This window comes from Athene cunicularia (assembly GCF_003259725.1).
Source record: "Athene cunicularia isolate RWA chromosome 1 unlocalized genomic scaffold, athCun1 chr1_part2, whole genome shotgun sequence".
NCBI classification, from domain to species: domain Eukaryota; kingdom Metazoa; phylum Chordata; class Aves; order Strigiformes; family Strigidae; genus Athene; species Athene cunicularia.
The window spans coordinates 72068760-72080339 of NW_020799092.1; the positions used below are offsets into that span (position 1 = coordinate 72068760).

Sequence of the window (11580 nt, forward strand, 5' to 3'; positions counted from 1 at the left end):
CAGCACAAGTCATTCATATCTTAACATGAGTACATTTTTTAAGCTATGTTATGAAAAAGATTACAAATTGGACAAGCTAAGAAGACAGAAATACTCAAACAAAGCTTCAGAAAAGACAGACACTCGCTGGACAGGTAGAACAAGATCATGGAAACCAAAAAGCACAGTCTTTAGGTTGTCTTCGGTACAATCTACCACTGATGACAATTACAGACACCTTTGGCCAAAGGGTGTTATATAGTTACCATTAGGAGAAAAACGATAAAAATAATAGAGATACATAACTTACTTGCAAGTGAATGAAAGGCCTTTGTTTCTGCTGCATCTCTTGGCACATTGCTCAGTGGTGTTTAACAGCTTGGTTTTTACTTCCAATGTTTTGTTTACTTTAATGAGCATCAGCTCTCCTGTTTTTTTGAAGTCATGAAGAGGATTTCTTCTTTTTCCTTTACCCTCTAAGAAAGAAGCAAAGAAGAAAAAGAGAAAAAAAAAATGTAAAGAAGAGTTCTGAGGTCAAATATGGCATTAGATATGAATAATATTTATTAGGAATTATAGGAACATTGGTACCTAAAGCAGAGAGAAATTCACAAAAATAAGGTACAAACAGATAGTTGAAAAGAACAGATTATTGTAGATGGTGATCTCCATTCTCAAAACCAGGAATAGTAGGAATTATAGCAAAATTAGTTTCAAATAAAGACTTGTATAATGCAAGAAAAGGGTAAGAGGAATGTTTTTCACTCTTTATAAATATTTTTCAGAATCCCCAAAATATGTCTGACAATAATAATCTGAGATATTATAAATATTTCCATGAAAAACTCAAGTCAAGAAGATGAACAAAGGTCTTTTTTGGATGGACAGAATGTAGTTACAATCAGAAGGAAGAGGATCTAAAAGTCATAGAGAATCATGATCTGAATGTGATAAACTGTTTTTAAAACAGCAAAGTTTTAGTCACAAATTGTGAAAAGAAGTGGAGCCTGGAAGTGGCACAAAATAATCATTTGTCCTTCCTCTGTCCCAGTGGAGACTTAGTGCAAGCATTATGTCCAGTTTAGGTGTGACTGAATTAGAGTTGTCAGCCTACAGAAAAGAAGATGATGTGAGGCAGGAACCATAGCACAGAAATAGTCTGTACTGCTGCAAAGGTCTCTGCAAAAAGGAACTCACTGATCTGGTTTTCATGTCTCTATTGAAATGTCCAGAGGAAAGAAAACAAAACAGCATGGTAGATTGGATAGAGATGTTTGGCTAAAATGCAAGGAAAAGTCTTTGATTTTTGCAAGAAAACCCCACAATTTTTCCAATACGTATGTTTGGGTTTGGTTTTTTTTTCCATAGAAACGAGTCTGTCAGTGTAGGCTGCTCCATTGTCAGTGAAGGCAGATGAGTACCTCTGGAGAGTGATTCTCCCTGTTCTGACAGATGAGTAATAGGGCAGGACAAATTGTCCTTTGGATCTATTTCTCTTATTTCACTCAGTGATCTCAGACGATCTTTCTGGATTGGATGGCTAATCCAGGTAGGGTTAGGTGAATCAATCCCTCCTTAATTTACAAAGTTGGTAATAGTATTTTTCATAACTTCTTTCCATGTCATTGTTTTCACAGCTGTCCTTTTATTTTTGTCTACAGAATCTGCAACAATGAGAAAACAAGAATGTTCAGGATCAATTTACTAAATTTTGCCAGAGTCTTTTGAATATATGAAACCTCAGCCTACTGCTCTATTATCCTGAATAGAAAATTCCTTGTGCAAGTGCGGAGTGTACTATGGTCAGCCAATTTTTGCCTGGTGCACTCTGCAGAAGCTCAGAATAACCCTGTAAATTGCCATAGCTGAGACTCTGAAGGAGTTACTGACAACTCCAGATATTGTAAAGCCAAAGAGGGCTTAAGGGTGTTCCCTCTGCAGAACTTCCATCCTGATCATTAACTGAGCTCACATTTTCACTGGATTCAGCTAAATCACACCTCTCAGTGGTGAGTTATCCCTAAGACACCTAAAAATACACCAAACACATTCCAATCAGATTCCATCAAGCTTCAGCCTTTAAAAACAAGAATATCAAAGGAGTATACTATTTCTGCTACAATGTCCCTATAAAATAATCTTCAGCCCATCCTACTCTCCTTCTATTTTAAACTGCTGACAGTGAACTATGCTATTTCCCTGCACCAAATAGTTCTTAATTTTAATTTCAACTACAAACATTTTCAGAAAAAAAAAAAAAAAAAAAAAAAAAAAAAAAAAAAAAACAAAATATGAAGAAGCTTTTGATAAAAAGATCGGATATTAATAGTTTTGGTGCTGTGTTAGGAACTCAAAGCTCTCCTAAGCATTTTCAGCCATTTATTTGTGCAGTGCACATGCACCCAAAATGTATCATCCTGGTTAAGGAAATGCTGTGAGGACACTCAAGTATCAGCACTCTGTTACTGGAAACTGTTGTGTCTACATTGAAGCTGCTTTATTTTTGTTATACCTGTTACAGAGCCGAAGTTTGCATCTGCTCTTTAGGACAACAAGACACAAAATAAAACAAGTCTTCTATAAAGATTTTGTGGCAAATTTCTCAATCAATTATCTAACAAGACATATTTGTTGCTTCTATGTTGTCTCAGCCAAGACTTTTATCTCAAATGGAGGTAAGAATCTGTAAGAAATATCAAAGTATTTTCTTTCAGTTTCTGATGTTAACATTTCGCATCTACTGATAAGTGTCATTATCTTAATTTCCAATGACAACAGCTTCTTAAACTCACGAGCTAGTATGCAAGGATAAGATTTTTAAAAATCAAGAAATTCTGTTCTGCCTGAAAAACATGATTCACAGTTCTGCTTTTTTTTTTTTTTCCCCCTTCTTTTCCTAGCAGTTGTCCAAAGAGGATTATGGGTTTGATCTTGCATTTAGCAACTCATAACAGACTGATTTACTTTAGCTTTCAAACAGCAACGTTCTACAACTTGCTTATAATCCAAAAGGCAAAAGGCCAAACTCATCTGTGGTGTGACTGTTAGGACCATGAAAATAATGAAAAGTGTTACTTTTACAAATCTAACAACAAAATATATTTTTTAAAATGAGCCTTTTAACTTCAAATAGGTGCTTTTATTATTAAAATCTTAAATTAAATAGTGGCCTAGAAATGTTATACAGTAAAGGTTATCATGATATATACTATAATTAATGTTCCAAATTTTTGATTGCCATTCATTTCAGTTTCCTAAATTTTGATTAATCAAGAAGTTTGGTCCTCTGATGTTTCTTGTAGTTGAATATCATATTACTAAGGAATTCTGACATTTCACTTAAATTTGAAAATAGCAGGTGATTCAAACACAGAAGAACCCAGTCAAATATGAATCAAAGTAATTTCTTCAGCAAAAACAATCACTAACTAAAAATATTTCTTCAGCTGACTTTAAAAATTCCTCAAAAACATGAAGGTGGTGATTCTTTCTGTTTCTTAACATGATAACAACTTCAGCTGACCAGAAAAAAACAAGAGTTCAGTGTCCAAGGAAATGGGAACTACCACATTTACTCCAGTAGGATGCAGCATTGAACAAGTACTCCATGTCATTTAGAATTTCAAGTCTCCCTGCTGGAGCTCTCCATTTCCATAAACTACTTTAAATATTTGCAGGGAAAAAAAAAAAAAAAAAAAAAAAAATTCCTCACAGTAAAAGATATTTAACTGGGAGCTACAAGAACTCATCTTTGGATTCCTTTACTACCTTTTCCTTTTTCATATGAGATTCCTGTATAATCTTCAAGATATGAAACATTAACTGAGATGGCTCAAGCTCTAAAACATCTGGGGGAAAAGTTTTCCAACACCTTTCCTTGAAGTAGTTCCAGTCCATGCCAAATCAGTAATCAGAGATAAAGAAATATATCACTCTGCAGCATTTTAGTGAGAAAACTCACTAGGAAGTTGCAGTACTTGCATTCTAGAACCTACTTAACAGAAATTTTATTTATATTTATACAAAATAGAACCAGTAAAACACCAAGCACTGAGAGTAATGGATGCCATAATATCCAATATCATAGAAATTAAGACAGTTTCTTGATTAACAAGTGAAATAGGTTTGAATCAGCAACGTACTTGTATTTTGATCTCTTCCTCTCTCCAAATATTTTTTTAATCATTGGGCTAATGGGAAAATGGCAGCAAAGTAGTTTCCTTTTTCTCTTCTGGTCCTGTGTCCCACCCCAAAAAGGACTATGGGGTCCCACACCATCACACCATTCAGTCCTGAAACTACCTGATTATGTTCTATATCTCAATTTAAAAATCACACCTTGCAGAAAACAGTGTCTGATACTGAGCTATATAAGAGTCAAGAAATTCAGTACAATATAATCTAATTTCAGGTCATTTAGAGTTCAAATACCTAAGCAAGTCAAGTTTCTGGTCCTTAGGTCTTAGTTTGATCACAAAAAGGATTTGGTTTTGCATTAACTGTTTAGTAGTAAAAAACTAATATAGCCAACATGATACCATTGTTGAGGTAATCAAAATGGCATATAGGAGGTCAACAGGCCTAGAGATCATCTTTCTCCACTATAATGAGATCAAAACACTGCTTGTATTCGCAGCAAAATTTTACAATTAAATTATCTGATTTTATCTACCTCATTTGCAATCCCTCCTTTCCCCACCAGTCCAGCTTTACCTAGTGTAGATGTATATTTAGGCTTCAGAGTTCTAGTTGTACAGAGTACAACTGGAGCACACTGGCTGTCTCCCATAGAAAAATCTCCACTTTTATGGACTTGTCATAGACTCTACTAAGCTTTTATTAAACAGGAGTTATGATGCATTTGGCATGTCGGCTTCCAGGGTTTCCAAGTTTCACTCTAGTCTATGCCATAGTGCTTTCTTAAAGAAACACATCGTGAAGTCTTGTGATAATGTGAGAAGACTCATTCCTTTTGTTTCTTTCTAATTTTGCATCCCATATTATTATACAGAACAAACACATTAAAACTCAACACCAAATTTTCCAAATGAAAAGATAAATACATTTAAATTAAAGATTTATATTTAAATCAAAATTCTTATTGAAATCTAGGTGGTTTGGTATGGAGATTTATTTGCTTATTCTGTTTGTTTACACTTTCAGAACTTCTGTATCTTACTAAGTAGTTTTTTACTTTATTGTGATAAACATTCAACTGTGTGGAGTAATTAACATTTTTTTTTTCTATTATCATAGTTACAGATATAACTAAGTTCAGATATAACTAAGTTGAATACAGGTCTTTATACACTGGATGGAAAAAAGACCTTTTATAATTTTCAGTTTTGAAAAAAATAATGTCACATAACAGCACCACCATTCATTATGTTTGTCAGATGTCAGAGATAAACTAACTAAAAAAAAAAACCCAACCAAACAATAATATCAAAATACCTAAATTCCTTAGACTGGTAGATGCTGTCAAAGAACTGCAAGAATCAACTGCAGTCCTTCCAAATAGAGCAATGAAATACAAAATAAGATGGCACTGGGGAGAAAAAATTTAAAGTAAATTGTCCACAAACTGTGTAGGAAGCTCAGGGAAACTGAAAATTCAAAATATATTCCAGTGAAGAAAAATGATCATCTGAAATGACACAATTATTTCAGAAATATAAAAGAAACATATTCCCTTTCTATAGTTTCAATTAGCATTGTAGATCTCTGTTTAATATTTTGTGTCATGTTTGTAATGAAATTGTCACTTGACCTTGAGCAGTTAACAGATGGACTAATTAGAGATTGAATTATTTGTGTTATAATTGATAACCAGGTCAGAATGTCAAAATGAGATTAACTATTAACTTAATTTTGCAAACAATCATCACTGCAAGCAAAATAAACTGGATTTCCCCAGTGAGTTAGAAAAAACAAATTAAAAAAAAAAAAAAAAAAAAAAAAGCAAATGTTAGATGTCAATAAAATGTACAAAGCAAAAAATCTGCAAAACCATAGATTATCATAGTGTCAGACAACACTTTTCAGAAGAGATATCAAAGCTGAATGCTTATCTCAGTATAGTGACAATATAATATGAAAATAAAAAATAAAGTATGTTTAATTAGATGCATAAAATTGCATTTGGCAAAGGTTGTGTAAGAAGCAAAATCAACGAGTAGGGTTTGAAATAAAGTAACAGTTCTTCTCAGCATACTTGGGTTGAAAAACTGTGTGTAAATGCAGTGAGGTGTTTAACTTGTCTATAAAACATGGTTCAAGGGATACTTTTAATTAAATTCAGTAATGTATTTCCAAGACAATTCTATTCAAAGGATACAAACATCAAGGGTAAATTGCACATTGGTGCAAGCCCCAGTATGACACCATAAATATATTGGCTTCATTAAGAAAAATATAAAACCAAAACTTGACCAGATGGTAGAAGTAGATGTTACTAAATGGTTTCAGACACCACATGCTTAAGTTAACAGCATGGTCACAGTAATAAAAGAAAAGATGTTAAAGGTGAATGTTGATACTAAAATAATTAATAGGGTTATGAAAGTATTTTTATCTATGAAAATAGTTAGGAAACACTTTTTAAACAAATACATTCAAGGCAATTTTCTCTCTTAAAGGAAGTTCTAACAGAGTCACTTTGAGAAAAAGAATTAATGCTCAGCACTTTTAATTTACTTTTAACTTACTTTCATTTACTTTGACTTCTCCTTATGCCTGTTTCAGTATCAGAAATGTCCAGATTGCTGGCTAGAATGCAAAAAAGTGAACACCTTTTCCAAATGACTTCTCATTTGGAAAAAAAAAAAAAAAAAAAAAAAAAAAAAAAAAAAAACAATTCTGAAATGTGCCCAAGAAAAAACTTTGCAGATTGAATAGACTTAGATGCCAGATTAAGTTTAATGCGGTTATTTATGTAAGACAATAATTTGGCATGAAAGAAGTTTACCAACCATACTCATAAAAACTGCAGTCAGCTGTATAGATGGAAAGTCACCAAAATAAAACCAGCTGTCCAAGGAGGCATCTCTAGCTTGTCACAATTAAATAGTTACTCAGAAAGGTATCTGGAGGATGATGTGATTGTTTTAACTTCTGAAATTTATTTTCTTGGCAAAAGAGCCATAAGGAAAAAAATCTACAATTTTTAGAAAGTAGTTTTAAATATAAATATATAATACAGAGTTAATTTTTTCCTTCTTTTTACATTGGCTTCCAGTCTAGTTGTTGAGCAGATTCAGGAAATGCAAAAAGATATTTCTTTTTGGCTTTACATTGCATATTAACACTCTCACACACACACACACCCATACACGCATACCCCTTATTAACAGCTGCAAAGATTGTCATGTTACTTGGAACCCAAATTCAAGTTTATGCTAAATGCTGCCTAACCCTCTCCTATAGTCAGCGTGAAAGCTCAAGAAGCTAATGATAATGCTAACAACTGATAGTATATTCTAAAATTGGATGGTAGATGCAAAAGAACATCTCTTTTTCTTCCAAGAAAAGGTTATCTGCTCAGCAGGATACTGGGACCCATTGGCAGAAACAAATGTTCTGCAGTTTGTACTCTGACTTGCTGTATCTAACCTCTGGCTAAATTACTGAGAGGATTTTCCCTTGTAAGATTTGTCTTCTTGTGCTTTATGCACAAGAATTAAATCCCCACCATTTCACATTGCATTCCACAACCTTTACAAGGATTTGGTGTCCCCTCCGAGGCACCCAGCACGTTGTGTTTCTGCGTCAGGGTCTCAGACACTGCTGAGGATGTCCGGGCATGGAGTGTGAGATAAAAAGAAAACCACAAGCAAACATGGCAGGGATTTGGGCAAAACAATGAGTGACAGACTGCTGAGGGCAGCAAAACAGCCCCTACGAGGAGTGATGAGAGTCTTGCTGCGTGTTGTATACATAAAAAGAGTGCTACTGTCCAAGGCTGGGAGTTGTAGGAAGACCTGGACCCGAGGGGAGGCGGAGGGAGCAGCCAGTCCCCAGCTGGGCCAGCAGCACTGAGGACTGCCAGCCACGGAGACCTCATCAGGCAGCACATGGGTGGAGGCCCACAAGCTGTTGAAAACTCCTGCAGCTAGATTTTGCCAATACATTTGACTAGTCTGGAACATGTTCCCAGCTCTGCTTTGCCACAGCGCTGCTTTATGTGTAGGTACTAACCATGTGTAGGAACAGCTCTACCATCCTCTAAGGGCACTGCCACAAAAACCTACAGAGAAATGATGGAATAACAGTGAGGATGTCCTCACCCCGTCCCAGTTCTTTGTAGCTGCCATACTTCCCCACCGCAAGGTACCAACATCGTTCACATCATGCTAATTGTCCTATTATTCATGCCTCCCAAGCAAGTGTGGAGATCAATTCCTTCTCATCTCTATGATCAATCCTTTCTCACCTCCATGCTGCCTTCTAGCCTCTGTCCTTCAACCCCACCTCAACACCAATGGGAAGAAAGTGAAATTCCAACACTCATCCAGTAAAAGTAATTGCAAAATGTTCAGGGCAACCCTTTCCTCTCCACATCAAGTTTTTACCCGTCAAGAGGCCCAGTTATCCTGCTTTCAAATCTCCTTGGAAAAGTTCACAATGCATAAGTGTCAAACTAATGTTCAGCCTAAAGATCCAAAGGGGAGATATTACACTCTCTGAGGAAGACTGCACATTTCCCTTCTAACCCTCGCCTCGGTTGAAGTATTACAATAATGACAGATGAGCTCCTCCAATAAGAGGCTTTCCTTTCCTTGACTTCAGTGCAAAATTTTCCAGAGTTTTATGCAACATTTTAATCTCATGTCTTTCAACTCTACTTTCTCCTGCTATGTTGCTTACGAAAATGGCATTAATAGAAACAGAAAATCTGTTAAGCAGGGTAAGTGCTGTACTACATGTGAGAGCAAAACAAGCAGCCCCTGGCACTGAGGACCAAAAGGATTCCATTAAACAGAAGGAAAACAGTCTTCCAACTGGCAGAGTATCATTTCGCTTTGTTGACAGTATATAGTATAATGATTATCTACAGCTGGGATGGGGAAGTATAAATCACATTAAATTTTTAAAATATACTTAGCTATGCAGACCACAGGAATACACAACATTCATACATTGATTATGGCTATGGGATTTTATTTTAATTTTTTTACGCAATAGTTATTTATAGGAACTAAGTGCAACTCCCACATCTTCATTAGGAACTGCTTCAGATCATCCCAACTACAGAAAGCGCTGAGAAATTTGAATAAACACGCTTGGCTGACAGTCTTTTCACAGAATAATATCTCTTTAATTTAAATAAATCTTTAACATTCACTCTCTCACAATAAACCAATCTACTTTTTGCTTTGATTAAAAAGTCTTTTTTTGTTTTACTAGATTAACATTATTAAAGAGATACTGTCTGAGTATACTGAATAATAAGAACGTCTGGACAGGGAAGAAAACACCCTGATAAAGTTATTAGCTACAGATTAATTTCTTAATGCAAGTGACAGAGACTTAGGGGATACTGATAATGACTAGGCAAGTAGTCTATAGGAACCTTGCACATTTATCTTGCACCAATCACTGTCTTATCTTTTACATATTAAAAAGAAAATCAGAAATTGATAGTGTGGACAGATTGCTGACATTAAAATTTCTTGGTGTTTTCTTCACCCGCCTTTTCCTTTACCCATTAATATAACCCAAATGTAGAGCTCAGTAACATGGGACATTGTCCGCACAGAATCTAGGACATGGGATTCCAAACCTATAAGATCTATTCACAGAAGAAATAACATTCATCATTAGATACATTTAAAATCAGCTTTGACAGAACAGTAATAGAAAAAGTATGGACATGCATTAGCAAAATAATTCTTTTTTCCTGTTTTAAAATTGCTTTAATCCTTTAGTTTATTTTTCATATATAAAAATAATAAATATGTAGGCAAACACTATTTTTTCTTAAAACCAACCCAATAAAAAAGAATTCAACATCCTGTACAAAGATACCATTTATGTTTAGAAATAGATCAATGTGCTTTCAGAAAGAAATGGCACAACTTCCCCTTGCCTACATCATAAAAACCCAGACACTTTTTGCTGAAGATCATATAGTTTTAAAAAACATGGTAAGTATACTGTCAGAATGTGGTTAGATTCATCTTTCTTGCCCATAAGCAAACAATAGGATTGATTAATATTAAGGTGGGTGGGGCAGGAAAGTTAAGAAAGGGAGGGTTGCCAAGAAACTGTCACTATAAAAGTTGGCCAGAAAACAAGATCTACTCTGTGAAAAATTCTGAAGTTTTGGAAATCTAATTTTCCTCCACATCAAGATGAACCATCCACTCCTAAACTGGAGAGTCCATTGGTTAGGACACAACACTCTTCATCAGCCTACTGATACTGGCAGTACTGAGGCTTTCTCTCAATCTCCACTGTTGGAATATTAAATAGATTAAATATTCATTGAGCTTGGTAAACTATGGACCAGCACTAAAAGCCTACAGTCAGGGAGAACAAGGAGTTTCCCTCATTCAAGAAAAACATCCTATGAAGAGAGTAAGCATGACCTAGCTACTTATGAACCTGGCTATAGATCAGTTTCTTCATCTTTGGCCCACAAAATAAAGTTGTGGAGGTGTTTACTTTTTCCCAAACTAGCCCACAAATTGATAAGTTTCTGCCACAGGCAATGGTTTCTCAACAACAGGTACCACCAGCTATCGTGAATGTCTCCTGCTGCAAATTTCTCTTTCATTTGACTCGGCAGAACGAAGCCAAAGAAAGTTTCTGTTTAAAAGGAATTATTTTTATGAAAAGTTTTGATGAATCAACATTTTCCAGTAAAAAACAAAACCAACAACATTTCCTCAGAAAATTCCTAACCAGCTCTAGTCATCACTTTTCAAAAAGTCGCATGTCCATAAAATGAAAATTGCAGTGTACGTGGGACAGGAGCTGAGAAAAATGTAGTAGCACGGTGCCTGTACATCTGTGTCACCTGCTAAGGATGCCCATGGAAGTAAAGTCATCACTGAGCAGACTGAGCACAGAAGCTCCAGTGAGATGTTCAGCATCCTACAGAACCACAGAGTAAAAACAACAGGTGATGCTGCCAGTCTTTATTTTTTCTTTTTTTATTTGTCCACTCAGACGACAAAATATTCTCCTTTGAAATTCTGTTTCAAAATATTTTTAAACTAGAAAATGTAGTTGTCTTGGAAGCCATCAACATCACCTGCCATATGCATTGCCTGATGTCCTCAGACCTTGCCCAGGACCCAGAGGCTGCGTGTGCCTGCACTGCCCGCTCCTGGAAGATCCTTTCCCTGGAAGATCCTTTTGTTTCTGTTTGTGCAAAGGTCTGACCCTAACAATGCTGCCGGAAGGAAGGAAGGAAAGGTTTGTAGAAACCTTTGCAAACTATTTTTTTCCCCTTAAACATCTCCCCCGAGGGCCAATAGAAACACAGAGTTAGCTCTTCAGATATCCAGTCCAAGGGGGACACTTCAGGAAAGAGATTCAGCTAAAGAGCTTCCAGCACTTGATTACTTATTGTTTTTTCCCCCACACACCCCCCCG

The 11580-nt window shown here is 35.6% G+C and overlaps 1 protein-coding gene across 1 annotated transcript in view; it reads right to left on the reverse strand.

Moving 5' to 3' along the window:
- HGF (hepatocyte growth factor) overlaps positions 1-3876 on the reverse strand; it is a 51484-nt gene extending 47608 nt beyond the window's left edge. Inside the window, exons 1-2 of the mRNA XM_026868015.1 lie at positions 3748-3876; positions 290-453 (exon numbers count right to left, since the gene is read on the reverse strand). Coding sequence (XP_026723816.1) covers positions 290-453; positions 3748-3876 — 293 coding nt within the window. The remainder of the gene's footprint in view (positions 1-289; positions 454-3747) is intronic.
- Positions 3877-11580: the final 7704 nt, after the last annotated feature.